This window comes from Oncorhynchus clarkii, chromosome 7 (genome assembly GCF_045791955.1).
Source record: "Oncorhynchus clarkii lewisi isolate Uvic-CL-2024 chromosome 7, UVic_Ocla_1.0, whole genome shotgun sequence".
Lineage (NCBI taxonomy): Eukaryota > Metazoa > Chordata > Actinopteri > Salmoniformes > Salmonidae > Oncorhynchus > Oncorhynchus clarkii.
This window is the reverse complement of record NC_092153.1, coordinates 43,777,819-43,799,174: the sequence shown is the minus strand read 5'-3', so window position 1 is coordinate 43,799,174 and position 21,356 is coordinate 43,777,819. Positions and strand designations below refer to the sequence as shown.

At 42.0% G+C, this 21,356-nt stretch overlaps 1 protein-coding gene across 9 annotated transcripts in view; it reads right to left on the bottom strand.

Moving 5' to 3' along the window:
* LOC139413348 (forkhead box protein P1-B) overlaps window positions 1-21,356 on the bottom strand; it is a 208,293-nt gene that overhangs the window by 15,412 nt on the left and 171,525 nt on the right. For 6 of the 9 annotated variants that reach the window (XM_071160598.1, XM_071160596.1, XM_071160599.1 and 3 more), the window contains 4 exons: window positions 20,133-20,283; window positions 14,283-14,472; window positions 8,478-8,591; window positions 2,100-2,187 (listed from right to left, as the gene is read on the bottom strand). In XM_071160598.1, coding sequence (XP_071016699.1) covers window positions 2,100-2,187; window positions 8,478-8,591; window positions 14,283-14,472; window positions 20,133-20,283 — 543 coding nt within the window. The remainder of the gene's footprint in view (window positions 1-2,099; window positions 2,188-8,477; window positions 8,592-14,282; window positions 14,473-20,132; window positions 20,284-21,356) is intronic. The other 3 variants (XM_071160600.1, XM_071160601.1, XM_071160602.1) reach the window with 1 other exon arrangement.

Sequence of the window (21,356 nt, the reverse complement as noted above, 5' to 3'; positions counted from 1 at the left end):
AAGTCTACCTGGCGATGTCTCTTCTTCAAGGTTAAACTATACTCTAGGTCCCATTGCCAATAACAAACCCTGGATCTGCCTACCTGTCCTAAACTGTCCACTCGGTCTTACAGTAGCTGCCAGGTCACATTATAGAGATATGCTGGGTTAGGGGGAGGAATCAGGATGTGTCTGATAAACACACACACCGAGTTGCTCTCAATGATACACACAACCAGAGCGGAAATAATAAGTAGTATGGTAGTGTTGTGAAACGCTTAACTGAACTTGTAACCTCGTCGTTTGAGGTTAAAATTCTGTTCATCGTCATTGCGTTTGTAACTATGATAAATGGTAGTACAGTTGAAGTCGGAAGTTTACATACACTTAGGTTGGAGTCATTAAAACTCGTTTTTCAACCACTGCACAAATTTCTTATTAACAAACTATAGTTTTAGCAAGTCGGTTAGGACATCTACTTTGTGCATGACACAAGTAATTTTCCCAACAATTGTTTACAGACAGATTAATTCACTTGTAATTCACTGTATCAAACTTCCAGTGGGTCAGAAGTTTACATACACTAAGTTGACTGTGCCTTTAAACAGCTTGGAAAATTCCCGAAAATGATGTCATGGCTTCAGAAGCTTCTGATCACCATCCCAAATGTGAAGCACAGGTGTGGCAGCATCATGTTGTGGGGGTGCTTTGCTGCAGGATGGACTGGTACACTTCACAAAATAGATGGCATCATGAGGAGGGAAATGATGTGGATATATTGAAGTAACATCAGTCAGGAAGTTCAAGTTTGGTCGCAAATGGGTCTTCCTAATGGTCAATGACCCCAAGCATGCTTCCAAAGTTGTGGCAAAATGGCTTAATGACAACAAAGTCAAGGTATTGGAGTGGCAATCACAAAGCCCTGACCTCAATCCTATAGAAAATTTGTGGGCAGAACTGAAAAAGCGTGTGCGAGCAAGGAGGCCTACAAACCTGACTCAGTTACACCAGCTCTGTCAGGAGGAATGGGCCCAAATTCACCCAACTTATTGAGGGAAGCTTGTGGAAGGCTACCTGAAATGTTTGACCCAAGTTAAACAATTTTAAGGCAATGCTACCAAATACTAATTGGGTGTATGCAAACTTCTGACCCACTGGGAATGTGATGAAAGAAATAAAAGCTGAAATAAATCACTCTCTCTACTATTATTCTGACATTTAAAATAAAGTGGTGATCCTAACTGACCTAAGAAAGGGAATTTTACTAGGATTCAATGTCAGGAATTGTGAAAAACCGAGTTTAAATGTATTTGGCTAAGGTGTATGTAAACTTCCGACTTCAACTGTATATACATCATCAAATCTGTTATACATAAAAATGCTATTGATGACAATGCCTGCTTAGCAACAAATAAATACACAAAAACAACAGTTAATGGAATGGTTTGTTGTGTTTACCTTTCAGTTGTAATAAAATATGTGCAAACCTTCCCCAAAGGCACCTGGTTCCAGCCTAGAGGGCATTGGGACCAGTAGAGAGTGTTCAGACCACCTCTCCACAGCTCTTACTTACGCACACTAATGGACCAAAATTGTGTCATCCCTTTTTCCATTAGCGCATACTTAATGTACATATGCATATTTTCCAGGGTCCCTCGTATGGACGAAGTGCCTATCAGACCACTCATGGGAGGACTGCATTAATATTCCTTATCACTGTTATTTGTGAGAAATATGGTACCGTATCTTTCTGTTCCAATAAACCTAGTAGACACTGAGGAAGCCCATCGTTGGCTGCTGCCTGAGCATTTCAAGAAGTGTTTTATTGTTGGTGCCAAACAGTTTAAAGTCATAAATAACCTTAAAACCCAGTAAAATTCAAAATGTAATTATCTTCTCTACTTAGCCCCGGAGCCCTTCATATATCTTAGCCTTGCTGTCATGCATACATAACACATTTTTAATGACTGGTTACTCACAAATGTACAAAATCATTTTATTCTTCCACCCCCCTCAATGTGTGACCCATGGTTCATATTTGCGAGACAGGGGGAGGGCAGTAGACAGAGGAAGTGTCAGGAAAGGAGCCACACATATTTGGCGAAAACGAGAGACAATACCTGTAGTTCCAGCTGCTGTACGACCTGCATTTGCACCCGACATTGGGCTGTGCTCCTGTCGTCCAGGGCGTGCTCATTGTTGAGATGCCTGAGAGAAAAGATAAAAGAGAAAACAAAGATTCTCAGCTCAGTGTGTCTTCACATGGTTTTACTGCAGCCTTTTATACAATTGAATACAAATCCTAAAATTCTTTATGTGATTACGTGATCTAGTAATTCCTTTGTATGGGTACTGTGGGAATAAAGTAGGAATGGTGAACACACATACAGATAATAATGAGTAAATACTGTGCAGATCCAGAAATATAAAACTACCATAATATTACCAGGATTTATAAAACAATATCTGCATAACCTGAAAAGGAATTATTTAAGCAAAGAAGAAAGGAATCCATATTTCATGAGGTGGCCATATCTGCTCAAACTTAACTTCATAGATAAGAAAAATGACTTAAAAATTTCAGGTTGGATTAATTTAGTAAATTATACAGTGCTTCACTGTGCAACCTTTCTTTTCAAAGATGGCACCATTGCCTTTCTGGTTATGCCTTTTTGGCACATTCTCCTTATTTTGGTGGATTTTTTAGTTAATTATGTCATCAAGATGAAGAGAAGTCAAATGAAGCCAGACGGAAAGGCAAAGGACAACAAGAAGAAGAGAGATGGAATCTGTCACAAACTTGAATTATGAATATAATTATGCATGATTATTTTATACTGCAAAGATGTTCTCTTTTCCTGCACGTTTTTTTACTAATCTAAATAAGTAGCTTGCCCGGCAGCAGACAGGATTTTTTCCGTGATTTATATAAAATGGTGGAGATAAGGTTCACGAGTGAAGGAAATATGATTGGAGGATTTTTATCAGCCTCCGCATGAATTACTGTTTGAAAATGCTTATGCAGGGGCATTTCATTAATCATTTAATCATAATCCGAGCAGGATGTTTGAACTGATTTCACAAATACCCTTTCATTTCACTACTTCATTATGCTCGCTAATGGATCCAATATATTATATATATCATAAATTATATCACATCTTCAGTGACCATGTAGGTCACTGTCACTAGGCATGCCTCTACGCGCTCACAGTGGCGCCGGCAGAGGGAGGAATGGTGTGCGACGTGCCTGCCTTCTCAAATACACGTTTTCTGTCATTTATTGCAAAAAGTAGCCAGACCTGACCGGGGCAGCAGCAATGGCAGGCCAGGCTGAAGTGATGGCCCAATAAATCTAAAGGCCACCCTGGCAGTTTTGTTATGGGCCGATTGCTTAACATACCGACAACACATTTGTGCATTAAAAAGCCACAGACACACACAAAACTGACATTATGTGAAGGGAGGGGAAATTGATGGCAATCTGCTTGAATGTGAAGGTTTCTCTTTTAGAGGGCTATTTTCAACCTTGGGCACATTGATTTAAATCTTTTTGGCAAATACACTGCTTTTCAGATGTCCCGGTTGTATATATATATATTTTTTAAATAGTCTGTAATATATATTCAGTATTTTCAATGTAATTATTTTGACAAAAAGACAGAAATGAAGGCATATCTGAAGAAAGTGTGAACGATAACCCTGGCTGCTGAAATCAATTCTGTCCACTCAGCTTCACATTTATCTGAATGAAATAAAAGGCCATTTAATTAAGTAGGTTGAAACCGGTAAACATTTCAGTACATCTTACAAAAAAAAAAAGAATAGGTAAAGACATTTCAACTTCAATTTATTTAACCGGCATAGACCTCATTTTCATTGAAGGGTGACCTACGTGATGCGCTTCGGAATTTCTCTGTTCACAGAAGCCATGCGCCTTGCTTCTTTTCATCCTTTGTTACATGAGATTTTTCCCCCCCTTCTAATGACATGGAGAGTCACAGTGCATAATTAATAGGAAATGAAATATTCAAATGGCCCCTAATGCAGCCCTGCGAAGAGCGTCTGGATACAGGGAGCCTAGCTGGGGATACGGGGAATTGACATCGAGAGAGACTATGAACGTTGGCATGTGTCACTTTCTGGACTTGAAATGAAACAGATTTTAAAAGCTTTCTGTCAGGATGACAGTCCCTAATGTAAATTGCCACAATAAAACAAGTTAAATAGACATTCCTTACACAGTCAGCTTTTTACATATCATTTAGTGTGCCTTTCGTTTTAGCTGGTTTTAATTATATACTCTGGACCCACTACTTTGGACCAGCACTATGGCACATGTCCATATACTCTGTAGCTGATCATTGTGTACATTTTCATTTCTATTTTCATTGTTTTTAATAAAACTGTTTGCACATCGGGTCCAAACCGCATTTTAAATATAAGATATTCAAGAATATTGTTCAACGATTTTCAAATACATCTTTTAGGAGACCCGTGTTGAGATATATGAAGAACATTGTCCACAAAAGACATACCCACCAAATAGCCTATTCTTTCTTCAGCAATTCTCAGAGAGTGTTGAGGTATGAGAGTCAGTTCGTTTTATGAGAGCGAGAGAGAGGCAGAGGGTGCAGCACTAGAGGGCAGTGCAGTGTTTCACTGGCTGTGACCTTTGAACGGCCACTGAAGCGGGGGTCCTGACCCTCATAAAAACACTGAGCTCTGCTACGATCCGGACCCCACCTCTCACAGCACTGAATTGAAAACAGGAATAGGATTTGGCCCTTTTTATTTATCGAGACAGTGCATGTAGGTATTCATGTTTCCTTTAAAAGACAGAATAAATACGCACACAGTTTAAAACAACATTTCACTCCCGTGTTAGTTGTTACTGTTGGCATGCCGAGCTGAAATCTGGTTGACGTTAAGAGTCTTCCTCACCTTTCCCACTCTCCTACACAATACTCAGTGTTCTGCTGTCTCTCACACACACACAGTCTCTACTGTCTCCACCAGATCACTTCCAACATATCTATCCGCCTGAACAATCATTTATAAAAGGTATTGTTAGCATATCCCTGAACTATTCATTGTTTTTATTTGTGGGGTATCAGTCTCCGGGTTTCATGTGGAAGCGCTTAAGGGTTTGAGAGTTAACACCTTGGTGAGCTGCTTGCTCTCTTGCCTGCTGCTGTTACACAAAGGCGGCTTTGTAGAGACTCTCTCCGAAGGTTTTCTTAACATGTTCCGAGAAGTTTAGGCAGGCAACTAAAGTAAACAAGATGTTGCCATGATAAAAACATTGCAGAGTGCACTAAAAGGCTTTTTTTTCTAAGGAGAGCTTTACCAGGCATACAGATTTTTAATTCCACTCACTTCTATAAACAAAGTGTGAGGCAATGTCAGAATACAATAAATAGTGATGGTTTTGAAGGTGACACTCCCAAAACTGAAATGTGAAGGGAGAAGAAAATAGACACATTTTTGCTAATTTGTAATGTTAAGTCGAACAACATAAAAAACAGAGTAAAAAAAACCGACTCAAACATTCTGTTCTTTCTCTCAGTTCACATAAATCCAGGGTAGCTTACATTATTATCATAAAAAATGATCTCAAAGTGTTTTGCGGTGCTGTAAACACTTTAGGACACTTTTCAAAACAAACTTCTCTCAAAGTGACCAGCTGCATAGTATGAAATGAGAAGCCAATCACAGAGTAGGAACAGCAGAAGTGCAGTGACTGTTAAGTCTCCACCCACTGTATCTTGTGAGGGACCTCTGTGTGCCCTGACTACTTGTTTTAGTTTAGGCCCAGGATAATGGAAATGTGTCATATCTTGTTTAAAGTGCCACTAATCCGGGCCGACAGACACCCATTGATCTGCTGCCACAGCACAGATGTTTTCATCCTCTGTCTCTGTAGCCATGATGGTGTCATGTGTTGGATTACCCACAGAACACTGCACACGATGTTGATTAGTAAACCAGGGTCAGGTCTGGACAGGGGACGATACAGTACATCACAGGCCCAGGTGAGAGTGGATATGAATTAGAAGAAGCCAAAAGACCCTGAGACGGATTCCTGTGTGGCTCATTTGGAGCATGGTGCTTGCAATGCCAGGGTTGTGGGTTCGACTCCCACATGAGAGTGGTATGAAAAAAAATAAGATATATATGAAAAAGAATGCACTCAGTTGTAAGTCGTGATAAGAGCATCTGCTAAATTACTAAAATGTAAATATTTTAGAGGGTCCAATGGCCTTGGTTATAATTTAGGTTATTGAGGAGTAAAACTACTGAGATGTGAAAATAAGTTAGTTCTGGTGCTGTTATTAAGGTGTGATCTAAAGACAGCTTCTTAGGCAAGTTTGGTGAGAGAGGCAGTGTAGAGACGAAAAAAAAGACAGCAGAAGAGAAGAGCAAACAGAGAGAGACAGAAAGAAAGCAAGAGAGAGGCAGAAAGAGCTGAGTGAGGGAAGTGAAGGCACATACACCAATCCCTGTCCAGTGACAAGGGCAAACATGCGGAGCGCCTTGAGTGTCGGGTGCCCCAGATAAACATCCTCCCGTTGTTTGTTTGGGAAAAATGTCCAGAATCACCATGGGGACGGTACTTATCACAGGAATTAGAGGCCCCTACAGGGCCCAGTGGAGACCAAACCCCAACACCCTCAGAGAGGCACAACACCACACCCAACACGCACTCACACACATATACGCACGCACGCACGCAAACACACACACACGTACATGCCCATGCGCACAAATGTACAAACACACACATAACAAACCGTTGCACCTGTAGTGGCACTGAGCCCCAGGGGAAACCTTAACAGTCTCAAGAAGAGCGCCAGACACCCACAGGAACAAGACACTGGAGTAACATACAGTACAAGTCAAATGTTTGGACACACATACTCATATGTTTGGACACACACACACACACATATGTTTGGACACACACACACACACATACACATACTCATACTTTTTCTTTATTTTTACTATTTTCTACATTGTAGAATAATAGTGAAGACATAAAAACTATGAATTAACACATATGGAATCATGTAGTAACCAAAAGTGTTAAACAAATCAAAATATATGTTCTATTTTAGATTCTTCAAAGTAGCCACCCTTTGCCTTGATGGCAGCTTTGCACACACTTGACATTCTCTCAACCAGCTTCATGAGGAATGCTTTTCAACAGTCTTGAAGGAGTTCCCACATATGTTGAGCACTTGTTGGCTGCTTTTCCTTCACTCTGCGGTCCAACTCATTCCAAACCATCTCAATTGGGTTGAGGTCAGATGATTGTAGAAGCCAGGTCATATGATTCAGCCCCCATCACTCTCCTTCTTGGTCAAATAGCCCTTACAGCCTGGAGGTGTGTTTTGGGTCATTGTCCTGTTGAAAAACAAATGACAGTCCCACTAAGCGCAAACCAGAAAGGATGGCGTATCGTTGCAGAATGCTGTGATAGCCATGCTGGTTAAGTGTCACCAGCAAAGCACCCCCGCACCATCACACCTCCTCCTCCATGCCTCGCGGTAGGAACCACACATGCAGAGATCCTCCGTTCACCTACTCTGTGTCTCACAAAGACACAGGCGGTTGGAACCAAAAATCTCAAATTTGGACTCATCAGACCAAAGGACAGATTTCCACCAGTCTAATGTCCATTGCTCGTGTTTCTTGGCCCAAGCAAGTCTCTTCTTCTTTTTGGTGTCCTTTAGTAGTGGGTTCTTTGCAGCAATTTGACCATGAAGGCCTGATTCACGCAGTCTCTGAACAGTTGATTTTGAGATGTGTCTGTTACTTAAACTCTGTGAAGAATTTAATTGGACTGCAATTTCTGAGGCTGGTAACTCTAATGAACTTATCCTCTGCAGTAGAGGTAACACTGGGTCTTCTTTTCCTGTGGCGGTCCTCATGAGAGCCAGTTTCATTATAGCGGTTGATGGTTTTTGCGACTGCACTTGAAGAAACTTTCAAAGTATTTTACATTTTCCGTATTAACTGACCTTCATGTCTTAAAGTAATGCAGGACTGTCATTTCTCTTTGCTTATTTGAGCTGTTCTTGCCATAATATGGACTTGGTCTTTTACCAAATAGGGCTATCTTCTGTATACCACCTCTACCTTGTCACAACACAACTGATTGACTCAAATGAGACCATTATTTACACAAATTAACTTTTAACAAGGCACACCTGTTAATTGAAATGTATTCCAGGTGACTACCTCATGAAGCTGGTTGAGAGAATGCCAAGAAGAATCTCAAATATAACATATATTTGGATTTGTTTTACATTTGTGTCATTACTACATGATTCCATATGTGTTATTCATTGTTTTGATATCTTCACTATTATTCCACAATGTAAAAAATAGTAAAGAGAAAGAAAATACCCTGGAATGAGTACTGTAGGTGTGTCCAAACTTTTGATGGTACTTTACATAACATACTGCAGAGAGATGCAGCGTAAACTTACTTTAGGAATGACTGGAAGTCCTCAAATACCGCCTCGCATCCAGGCCACTTGCAAACCCCATGCCCATAGAGCGGGTGACTATGGTGAGAGTGGTGGTGGTCGTCTAGCGTTGATCTGTAAGAGAAAGCCAGATGGTATTAATGCCTGCCTATTAACAATCCCTTTGTGGAGGATGTCTTAATGGCTGATGATACAGAACTACACCATTTGAAGTGGAGGATGCTGATGGGTTTGGAGAGAATTCCCCTTGTGGTGTCTCAACACAAAAGCCTGTCTTTGTGTTGACCTTTGAACTGTGGGCAGTGTGAGCCTTGTGATCTATGCTTCCTCTCTGGCTGGAGGTTGCGGCCCTCGTAGGGGCAGCCCTTGTGAGAGGGACCCAATATGTCACTATTTATTGTCAGTGATACGAGTAGCAGCCCACTTTGATCCAGGCAGCCAGGGGTTCCCTGAGACGCCCTGACCGCTGAGCCCCATCCCAGAACCCAGTTGGAGGAACGGGCTGGCCAGTCCCACAACAAAAATCCATCTGCCAGCCTCCTGTCGTGCACAAACAGTAAACACCAAACACCCCCGTCTGCTAGCAAATGATTTACCGATCGACGGACGGACCAACCGACGTCAGAAGGGACCAAACACTTGCACAGCTGAGGAGAGGCTTACGGCTTCACAACATCTGCTGTAAATACCAGGACCGTCCCGAAAAACAAACTACACAAAATCTTCCATATGGCAAGTCAAGTGGAAACACAGAGTATAACCAGAAACAGTACAACGCAGAGGCCTGCGCGTGTAGACGGTGTGTGTTAGAAAACAAGACAGTGTGCCATATGGACACAGACACTGTACAAGTGTCAGCTACAAGAGTCTTGGGGACTGTCCTATATTGCCACCACCTGTGCTGCTAGTGGCTCTCTAGTCTAGCACACCACTGCTGCTTACGCAATGAGCCATTCTGCAGGAGTTGAGAAGGGAGAGAGGGCAAGGGAAGATTCATTAGGTCCAAATCCCCACAGTATTGTCGTTAGGCATTCAGTCTAACCACTATTGTCTGATTCATATGGATACTATTTGCTCTCCTAAGGATGACTGTTGAAAAGCCCTCTGCACAATTTAACCAATCCTAACGCATACAATTACAGAAACAATCTTTCATTAATCTTTCATTTTATATATATATAAAATATAAAACCGGGGTGTGCCAATTTTGCAGGATTAAACTACGCCGTTGTTCAGATTAAAATCAAATTTGTATAGATGTTGGTAAAGCTGTACTTCAAGAAGGAAATTTTAAGGGTCGTCAAAGGTTTTTCTTGCGTTATAATTACTTGCTTAAGAGTTCACATTGTTCATAACGTGATAATTGCATTACAATTAGGGAGCAGTGAAGCATTCATGAATGTGGTTAACAGTTTTTTCCCCTCAAAAGTCAGACATATTTAAAAAAAGAAAGAAAAGAAAAATAAATGATGAATTATGCATACGCATTAAGACCTCTGTTTTGATACAGCTAATAAATAGATGGTGGAAGATCTATTACAATGACTTTTTAACAAGGAAATGTGTGGACTGTTGAAAGCTACTGCTGATTTTTTTATTTAAAGAGATCCTTTTTTAATTATTTCGGAGGAGGTACATTGGTTAATTCTGTATTAATAAGATATTGAATTGTGGAGTGGGCGCTGGGAGTCGGTGAGCACAGAGCTTGGAAGGAGCTGGTGGCAGAAGCGCCCTTTTAAACGGCAAATGACTAAACAGTGGTAAATGACAGAATTTACACAAAATGAGCTACATTAGTGTAATAGTTGAAGTTTGTGGGATTTCTCCCTATTGTGAGCTCATTCGGTACTACACGAGAAAAAACAGCTCCTCATATCTCTCTCTCTCTCTCTCTCTCTCTCTCTCTCTCTCTCTCTCTCTCTCTCTCTCTCTCTCTCTCTCTCTCTCTCTCTCTCTCTCTCTCTCTCTCTCTCTCTCTCTCTCTCTCTCTCTCTCTCTCTCTCTCTCTCTCTCTCTCTCTCTCTCTCTCTCTCTCTCTCTCTCTCTCTCTCTCTCTCTCTCTCTCTCTCTCTCTCTCTCTCTCTCTCTCCTCTCTCTCTCTCTCCCCTCTCTCTCTGATCCTGTGGTGGAGTTAAATGTGACTCGCACCCTGGGCAGGTCTGTTAGAATGCTATTATTGTCAGGCTGCCTTGCTGCCTGGGGGAAGAGAACTCTAATGATCTTGTAACAGCAATGAGGGAAACCGTGTCATCTGCTTCCTGCATAGAATAGGAACAAAAAGCTCCTCTACCTAGACAGAATGTGGCCAAATCTTCCAGGTGTTGCACTTTGTAAACACCAACACATAGGCCTACCATACTGCAGGCAAAAACACAAGCAGAGCACACTGTACACAATCAGTCTATTTCTAAGTAAGGTGCTAAGTAAGATCATACAGTACACTGGGGCAGTCAGTCTATTGCTACCAAACAGAAAGAGGATGGATGTGTCTACCAAGCTGGGTCAGAGTCTGGATGTGGTCTGTCTGTACAGCCAGTCACAATAAGGTCTATCATCTCTCAGAGTGAGTATCGATGACTGCCCCAACTCTATTCTCTCATATCTCCTGCCACTCAAGGGTTTACCCCTAAATGATTTAATTATCATTTTCCGGGTGTAAGACAAATTAAAGGCGAGAGAGAGGGGAGTGTCGTGCCAAATCAGATTATTTATCTCCTTAACAGATTGCTGAGCTGAAGTCCCTGAGCTGTGGTTACTGATGGTTGCTGGGAAGTAAGTGGGCCAAATGCTTTGTAAGGAGGATGCTCTCCCTCGCTCTCGCTCTTTCTTCCCTCCACATCTCGCTCTCCCTCTCTCTCTTGTACAAAATGAGTGCAGTAAAGGGATGGGGAATTGACGTCAGGTACAGATAGGATACATTGCATTTAAATAAGCAAATCATTGAACAAAGAGACCTGGCTCACAGGGGTTTTTCTCTCCTCACATCCCAAAGCTCTGACCAGTCTGACTAACCGACAGTTCACCATGTTGGGGTGTATTCAGTCCGGATCCCTGTCCGTCCTGCTACGAGTGAGGGCTCTTGGAGGCTGCTAAAAGTGGGAACAACGTCTCGTCTCTGCAGTGATTGAATTTCTCCTCCTTCCTTAAGACGGAAGTTAAAAGACCTGTGAATGATGCCTGTGGATGCACTTAAGGTTTTAGTTGCAGGCGTCGCTGTGCCTGGGCAGATTTTATATGACACATGAAACTAACTACATGGTACTTAGGGCTTGCTGTAAACCAATCTGAGCCCGGCCGGGAAAATAGGTCCATGAGAGTGGCTTGTTTCTGTTGCATGACAAAAAGACTTGCAAAACCACATCAATTAAAAGTTCATTACGTTCAGCACTGGGATGAGTGGATGCTCTCTATTTACACCCAGTCCAGGTCATTATCTAAAACCTGATTATTCAAATCCCTGGATTATAACACAGACGTCTCTTATAGCTTTGTATGGAATAATCATGCCTAATAATATTTCAGATGTTTTATTTTTTTCTCCCAAGGATTCTGATTAGAATGGAGTCCGCATCATCAAAAGAGATGAATATGCTCTTGGTAGTTGTATGAATCTAAATTGGCATCATACGGTGTTTAATAGGGATTTTTTTTTTAATTCTCATTTATATCATTCATCTATATTTGAAAAAGGCGTTTGGAAACGTTGTGTTGCCATCCACACACAGCACAGAACAGAGAAACGGCTGAGAAATCACCTGCTTGGGATTCTGACAGATCTAAGATACTCTGTGAATATTCAACCCCAGACTGCCTTCTTCACTGGAGCGTGTGTTAAACTGCTGTTGACGTCTTCTTTAATCTCTGACAGGGAGCGCAAGGCATCGGAGGCAGCCTCTCATGCAAGTCTTCTCCAATGTTTCAGCTGGGACTTGTTGTTTGGTCATATCTGAAGCAGGTGATGAAGCGAGCGTGTCAATATCCTCCCCTCTGATTAATCTTCAGCCACAGAGGCTAGAGCTCAGACTGACTAACTGAGCAGACTGAATGCACCAGGGCCCGTGGATACTGTCTGCACTGAGCTAGGAGAGGTGTCTGGAGCTTGCTGTGTGTTCTGTGGTGTTGTGTGGGGTTGTGTGTGCTGTACGTGGCTGAGACAGTGTGTGAAAAGGATAGAGGTGGATCTAGCGGTTTTTCCCATGTAATGTCTCAGTGAAATGTGGACATTCTGTGAGACATCATCGTCAACATGTACGAAAGGAGTGTCAAAACACTGTCACACCACTTGACCTAAAAATGTCTCACATTATATTGAAACAAACGCATGTGATGAACTAGTATCCCGTAATCAGTAAAACACATAGCATTTATTTCCTTTCCAAATAAGGCATTCCAAGTTAAGCTATAGCTGAGTGAGATAGTCAGTTACTCAGCCAGGTTTCTCCATGCAGGCCTGTATCTCCCCACTACCACCATAGAGAACTATTTATCTGCCTGTGTTTGAACCCTTCTCCACCTCCCAAGGCCTGATGGTTTAGAGTGCTAAACGTGTTTTCATCTGCAGTGCTTTCATAATGACACATAGGTTTTGATCAGTGAAACAAGTCAGATGTTGTGCAGTGAGCTCATGGCGCCTGGAGGCTCCTCACCAGCAATCCAGAGATCAGCGCCTCAGTGCAAGAAAACAAGTCAACGTGTTGGATGCCAAATTAATTCCTTCCTTAAAGACACAGAGGCCCAGGGAAACCTACAAATATCCCGTCAAGTCACCAACGAAAAGAGGGTTTGTCTGACGTCGATCTTACATCAGATCAACATCAAATATTGATAGTGTATTTTGTACATCATGTATGTGCATATGTATATGTATATCATCAATAAACGGTCTCTGTTTGACACATATTCCAATTAAAGTTAGAATGTGTTTTTTTTTATTTAGTTATGTAATATACATGATGCTAATGATTATTTAACTAAAGAATACAGTACATCAGTGTGAATTGCTCGACTTCAATATGTTCTGAACGCCACACCTATGGAAGGCTAGTTGTCTCTTTGTATTGTATTGGGAATTTGCAATATGTTTTCACATACTGTCAGAAACGTCAAAATCCGGAGGGAAAGCAAAGGTGGCTGGGTGTGTGTTTTTCTGTTGTTGAGAGGACCGTTGGTAATTTGAATTTTATTTAACCAAACGTAGCCCTGCAAGTCACAGCTGCAGTTTCCTAAGTGCAACTGAAATAACAGCACCCTTGACCCTCTAATTAATCGTGTGCTGATCCCATTTTCATTACTGCAATCTAAACTCGAAATCATTCCCTCGCTCCCAGGTGTTTCACTGCAATCCCCAACTGGATTCCGAAACACAGAACAAGCCTGCGTCTTAATGAAAATAGGAAGGTACTTACAAACTATAAATTAATATTCATCTGTGGGCAAAGCCCTATGGGAACATGTCCATCAACTTAGGCCCCTTCAAGGAATTGCAGTTTTTAAATGGGGACTATGTAGGCCTCCTGTTTTCTTTAGTCAAAGATGACAGTAAAGATAATGTCACACATAATGAGTTCCAGTTAGAATTTTTTTCATAAAGTAGAAAGGACATGCCTAGTTGTACCCCAGTTTAGAAAAAGATGTCAGATTGTTGCGAATATCATAATCTGTGGTATATTTAATGATAAATCAATGAGCTCAACTTCATTCGCAACACATTCGGGCACAACCCATTCCCTGGTAATAAACTCTATTGTGCCCAGCATGTTCCACGGAAGCTGTTAGCTCGGGTGGAAGGGGGGGAGAAAGACTCACCCTTCTCTCTTCAGAGAGTGGCTCATGTACTGTCCGTTGGTGGAGGCGTGTTGGTTGAGGAGGGGGTTCTTGGGGGGTTGTGGCGAGGACAGGTCCAGGCCACGGTGGCTGTTGTTGTTGCTGCTGCTGTTCTCTTCCTTCACGTTCGTCACCTCCTTCCACAGCTGCTGAAGCTCTGCTGGAATCATGCCTAAAACAAACAAATTGGATAACTAAATCAATTAGCAGCTAATCCAACTCTCTTCATCACATAATTAAATCAAAGGGTCTGTAAACAAAGCCGAGTATTAATTAAAAAATATTCCACTACAGGGTAATACACTGAGAGCGCTTGCTCCCCCCCGCTCTCTCCCTGTGATCTGAAGCGTGTTCGTATACACAAATCCCTGGCATTCACACGCATTTCATGCCCACAGTAAATAATTAACATCCAGACAAGGCATGAAATCTGAATAATCACCATCATTTCCCCAACAAGAGGAGAGGCAGAACACACACAAAAAGTTTACAATAGCAACGTTACAACCAAAACAGCCCACACCACCCCACCTTCTCTAGATACAGGACCCTGGGGTAATATCCTCAGAAGCGCATTAATGTGCAAAATACTTAAAGCTCAGCACCGCCTCCAACTGACACAGAAGACTTAAACCTCGTTTAACAAGTCAAGCACACTGCATCTCACACAGCAGCCTTAGAAAGAAGGGGGGAAAAATCCCTTGAAGACAAGACATTCGTGTGTTGGAACACATACACTGAGAGAGCATGTTGTCTCTCCTGCTGACTGACAGCGATCCTTGACACCCTCAGATTGGGGAGCAGGAAGGATACTGCTGTCTGTACACCATCTCTAAGAGAACCCAGCCATTGTTCGCACACAATGTATATGTGTATGTGTCTGTATGTACAGTGTCTGTTACCACCGCGCCGGAGAAGCCTGCTTTCATTTGACATAAATGAGGCAAAAGCTGATAAGAAAAATAAAAAAATCCCCCCCGTGAGGGTATGTTCTCTAGCCATTTGTATTGTCATTCCAAAATGTATTTGGTTAACTCATATTTTTTTATGTCATATTGAAAGATCCACTATGGGAATGTGTGCAAATTTGTATTGGGTATTCAGATCTGTCCTTAAATGAGTCACATGTTTAAAACATACTGAAATACCCTTAGGATATGCTGTGAATTCAACTGGATGTGCAAGACCACTCGTTTAACATTACAATTAATTAAATCCATTCTCAAAATGAGCAATGGCAAATGAAAGATGATTTGCACATGCTTATCTCGGGATGGGTTTATATTCTCCGGATTTCCCCCCTTTTTAATCACTCCCTCTATAGATACGAGAAGTGGCCCTTTCAAGCGCCAGATCGTAATACAAAATGCTTAGCCTTAATTTATTCCTGTTGTGGAAAATAACTGTGAAGTGAAGATCTCAATACGATCAGCAAAAAATATTTTTAATTTGATAAGCTACTGAAGATTTTAATTATGCTCGTAATGGAGAACATTGGCCTAATGAGGCGAAGGACTCTGGAGAGACACAGGGACTAAGAACTGTGAAATGAGTCTGATAGGATTGCTGTAAATTCACACTAGATCGTTTGCATATCAAAGAGCAGGAAATGATTGCAGGACAAATCAATAACCTTTCCACGTTCCAAAGAGTGTCTTTCCTCATTCAAATATTTTAACACGCTCTCCTATATTCTGCCTGGCCTGTATTCATTCATTCATTCACTCACTCACTCACTCACTCACTCACTCACTCACTCACTCACTCACTCACTCACTCACTCACTCACTCACTCACTCACTCACATTCTTTGACGTACCTTAATCAAAGGACACAGCCCTGACAGACAAAACATGCCAAAATGTTCCTGTTTGCACAAAAGCATGCTAATCCTTCGGTTGTTGCTTCTCACTTGTCTTATTAAGGTCTCGTTGTTGTTTTGATGGTGGGAATGATCCTAGGAGGGAAAGTTTTCCATGATGATGATTTGTCTGGATGGGGAAGGTCACTGGTGGAGTGAGTATCCTGTGCTTCAACAGTGGGAACAATCATTTTCCCCCCACTTGGTGCCCAGTGACAGTGGGCGATGTATTTTTAGCCTGTGTGGCTGACAGGGTGGCCCACTATCCCTCAATTACCAGCCAGTCCTGGTGACCCCGACACCACTGTTTACTCAGATGAAACAGGTCCCATAGACTCTTCTGATGAGAGGGGTAACGGACTGGGACCAAGCTGTCTCCTTCCTAACGTACCCCCTTATTTCTCTCCCACTCTATCCCCTGGTCCCATGTCCTTCTGTTATTAAACTACCTTGTCCTCATTGGATCTCTTCAAACCGAGGGTTGTTCATAATGACACAATAAATGACAATAAAATGTAATGCTATGAAAATCTCAAAACAGTATTGTATTCTATGTTTGGACAAACAGCGTTCTATTTTTCCTGAGAAGTTAGCATCTGATTTCAATGGTAAACACAGGAACACTGGATCTCTAAATCCTTTTTTGTATCCCCAGTCCGTCCATTTTAAAAATGCAGGATTGGTTTATCCTCCATTTTCCCATTTTTCAACAATGCTATTCCACTCATTATAGGTTGGAAATACAGACAAGCACTTTAAAAAATGTATGTTGTTGGGACACTTGATTGATCACCGGCCTGGCAACTCAATTTTACCTCTGCAGGTAGCTCTGGCATCCAGACAGGCCGAGCTCTTCAACCTTTTCCTGTCCTTGTACCTCCGTACCCAGGTGACCATGTTCAAGCAAGCAGAAAGTTGATTTAACGTTCATAATGACATCAGTTGCAGGCCATCATCCACAGAATAAAAAATAGCCCCTATCCTCTGGGCTCTTTCAACTCTGCTGTTGCTTTCCACACAGAGCCAATACCATGGGGGGACGGTGACACCACTATTAGTTTATTGCTCCATCAGGCGGAGACCTCTGGTGCACCCCTGTTTATGTTCCTGTAATCACTGGCCTAGTGATATGCACCCCTTAGGCCTAAAATATGTTACCTCCTAATGCTGTAGGAACTATTACCAATGTCGCGCTGCTGGCCAAATCAATCACTGACTGGGGGAGCGTATTACCTGCCGCTGTCCCTGATGTGCCGTTGCTGCACTAAGAGCAGCTTCATGCTTCGCCACATTCTTTGCTTTCATATTACCGACAAATTTGTCCTGTCACTGTCCCATTGCCCTCTCTTGGACAACTTAACTGATGTTCTCCAGTGATGAGAGTTCAGTCTGTTACATCGCCGCCTGGGAGGCCACAGGGCCTCAGAAAACACTTTAGCCAATCAGGGCAGGCGCAGAGAGGGGCAAGCAGCGATACATACGCACACACACACACACACACACAACCTGGTAGCTGCACCTGGGAGAACAGAGCGGAGCGAACATTGCCGTCTCACTCGTGCTCCACAGGTCAAGAGGAGAGGCTTTTGGGGGAAGGAGGGGAGGGCAGCGCTGGATCAAATTTATATTTATGGGAGTTATATCCTCCCCAAACACATTATTGTAATTTATAACAGATACTGTCTGACTGCTTCCAAGACTTTGAACATTAATGTCAAAAGAATTTACCGCGAGAGAAACAAATGAAGGTTCAAATAAAGAGAACAACTGATTGTCATCCAAATAGCACTCTTCAAGCTTCTACTCATTTACTTCCTTCACAGTTTGGTATTAAATGATAACTCAACGTAATTCTTCATGTCAATTTGTAATGAAAATGTCTCTATCAACAATTCCAGTAAGGATCAGACAAAACAACACAAATAAAATAAACCATGTTATACATGTTCAATTTTTTCAAAGTATAAAAGACACGCCTACAGGGCTGTTCAAATCCTTTTTGTGAAGTGTATAATCTCAGATCACCATGAACGCATATGTGAGAGCACAATACAATTATGATGTCATGAGAGATTGAATTTGTCAAATAATTTGATTTTGACATCTGGATTTTGAATAAAGGGGAATAAGGCTGATCTGTCTGATCATTGCCTCAGTGTATAAAAGTCATCCTAACGCATCGCCTCAGTCCAAAAGCATTATCACCTAGGTCCAAACAGAGCAGCAAAACTCATCATTAGTGTTGCAGTGACGCTGACTACTTGCTGAATATTGTAGATGAGATCTTAGCTCCGTAGGTCTTGGCTACTGATGCATGAAAGAGTTCATTGACGTGAGAAACAGAAAGGTCATCAATAACTTCAAACACTCAAGCAGAACTTATGTAGAATAGGAAGGGAAACTCAGTCTGATGTTAAGTGTTTTAACAGCTGTCTTCCCATAGAGTTTAACCACCAATGGTTTCCAAGGGCAGCCTAACCAAGTTCCACTCAGTTCAACTATTGAAACGAACCAACTGTGCGGTAAGATTCAATTCCTCATTTCAGTTTGTATAAATAATAACAAAGAGAAACGATACCGTATTTGTGTCTTAAACTGTCATCTGCCAAAATAGGCTGAACAAACAAAGAGTGTATGGTTACTGTATCCTGTTTGAGATGGCTTAGGGGTATTTGATGACACCATGCATAAAGCAAAGAGTCAACAGGATGTCCAGTAACTGTTGTGCAATTCCATAAAGAACAGCAAGCTGCCATATCGTTAGGGCAATACTTTACTCACAGGGCGTGTGTTTGCCAGATATCCGACACGAGGTCATTCGTAAACGTACACTAAGAGCACATTGGTGGTCCCCGCCTGTGCCTATGGCAATCATCTGCCAGTGGATGAGTGATTCCATACAGTCCAAACAATAACATGACTGAACAAACCCTGTTTTGGTTTGCTTATTACCTAAGCTCCCCCACCCTTCCCATTTTATGGCCTTATCTTGTTATTTCAAAACTGTTTGTCTTAGTGTGGAATGAATAGTCTATGTCATGTTCCAAAACGCTATGAATGAGTCTTTGTCATAGGGCTGCTCCTTAAGAAAATATTAATAAACAAATTAAGAAATAAACTTCCTGGCTTAACAACAAGTATTGACTCAAACCACCATACCCTTATGGGAGATTTCACAATAAGAGGTTCAGTGGCAGTTTAGTAACAATGGTTCCACTAGGTCAACACCCAGTATGATGATGCCATTCTAAGAGAAAAGGTATGAATGGAGAGTCAAGAGACAGGAGAGGGGGAACCTATACACCATGACAGTCACACGGGAGGAACACAAGGGGGGTAGGTGGGAAACACTTCTAAAGAGAGTTGTATACTGAGAGTTGTTTTCAACATAGTTAATCAGCTTCTAACCCCAAGCCATAAGACTGCTGAGAAATTAATCAAATGGCCACCGGACTATTACATTGACCCACCCCATTTGTTTTTACACTGCTGCTACTCTCTGTTTATTATCTATGCATAGTCACTTTACCCCTACCTAGATGTACAAACTACCTCAACTAACCTGTACCTCCGTACACTGACTCAGAACAGGTACCCCCAGTATATAGCCTCGTTATTGTTATGTTATTGTGTTACTTTGAATTATTATTATTATTATTTTTTTTTTTACATTAGTTCATTTTACTTTAGTTAATATTTAATAGTAAATATATTTTTTTACTTCTTGAACTGCACTGTTGGGCTTGTAAGTAAGCATTTCACGGTAAGGTCTGCACTTGTATTCGGCACACGTGACAAATAAAGTTTGATTTGATACTGTAGTCAAGGCAGATGTAGTATAATATTTCATTGGAGTAAAGTGAGTCTAGGGTATTTTAGCATTTGTGTGTTTGTGGGGGGGACTGCGGAGGGGCAGGTGTAATCCCCTGTGTGAAGGTGTGCTGTACAGTACAGTAGAGTAGAGCACTGACCCTGAGTGAGCGAGTGCAGGGGCAAGGTCGTCTGTCCAGGCTGGATGGTGAGCAGGCCTTGTCTCTGGAGGTTGAGCAGGTGCTGCTGCTGGAGCTGTTGGACCTGCATGAGCTGCTGCTGGAAGGCCAAACGCTGGGCCTGCTGCTGCTGCTGAGGAATACACACACACACACACACACACACACACACACACACCATCAGCAAACACACAAACAGGACATGCATGCCCCAGAGCAAACAAAAAGTACATTATTTTCATACTGTTTTGGACTGTACATATTGATTGAACACAGAAGCATGCAAATTCTAGTGTGTGTTCAAATATAGGGTAGGCATATGATCCAGTGGACAAACACATGCTGATCATATAGGGCATCCTGTATGTCTGAACAGTTGTGTGCTTTTACACACATTATGTTCTCTCAAACAGGATACAGTATGTTTGCTCACACGAAAACACACACCTTCTCTCAAACACACACACACACACACACACACACACACACACACACACACACACACACACACACACACACACACCCAATCGAACCACCTCATACACACTCACACATTCAACACACTATGTAGGTTTGCCTGTGCACACTTAAGACAGGTACAGTATGCATCCCTCTCTCTTTTAATTAACGAGGAGTCAGGAGGCAAATGACAAACAATGAAACAACATAGTTAATCATTCATAATAAGAGCCACAGGATTTTAATTACACCCATTCATAATTCAGCAAACAACGTGTGACTAAATCAAAGTGTTTAATAGCCACACCAGCTAGTCTCACAACTCTCTCAGGCGCGGCACTGAGCTTGAGGAGGGGTTTCTTCCCCCCCAGTGCAGCAAGTTGATTTGAATCATAGAGCGAGTGAAGAACATCTTGTTCATCTTACAGGACTATGACTACATATAACATTCTGGGAAAGCCAGAGACTCTTTTTCCTCGGTCTAGAAAGTGAAAGGTGTAAAGGGAGGGAGTAGAGTAGGGGAGAGAGAGAGAGAGAGAGAGAGGGAGTAGAGAGAGAGAGAGAGAGAGAGAGAGTAGAGAGAGAGAGAGAGAGAGAGGGAGTAGAGAGAGAGAGAGAGAGAGAGAGAGTAGAGAGAGAGAGAGAGAGAGAGAGAGGGAGTAGAGAGAGAGAGAGAGAGAGTAGAGAGAGAGAGAGAGAGAGGGAGTAGAGAGAGAGGGAGTAGAGAGAGAGAGAGAGAGAGAGAGA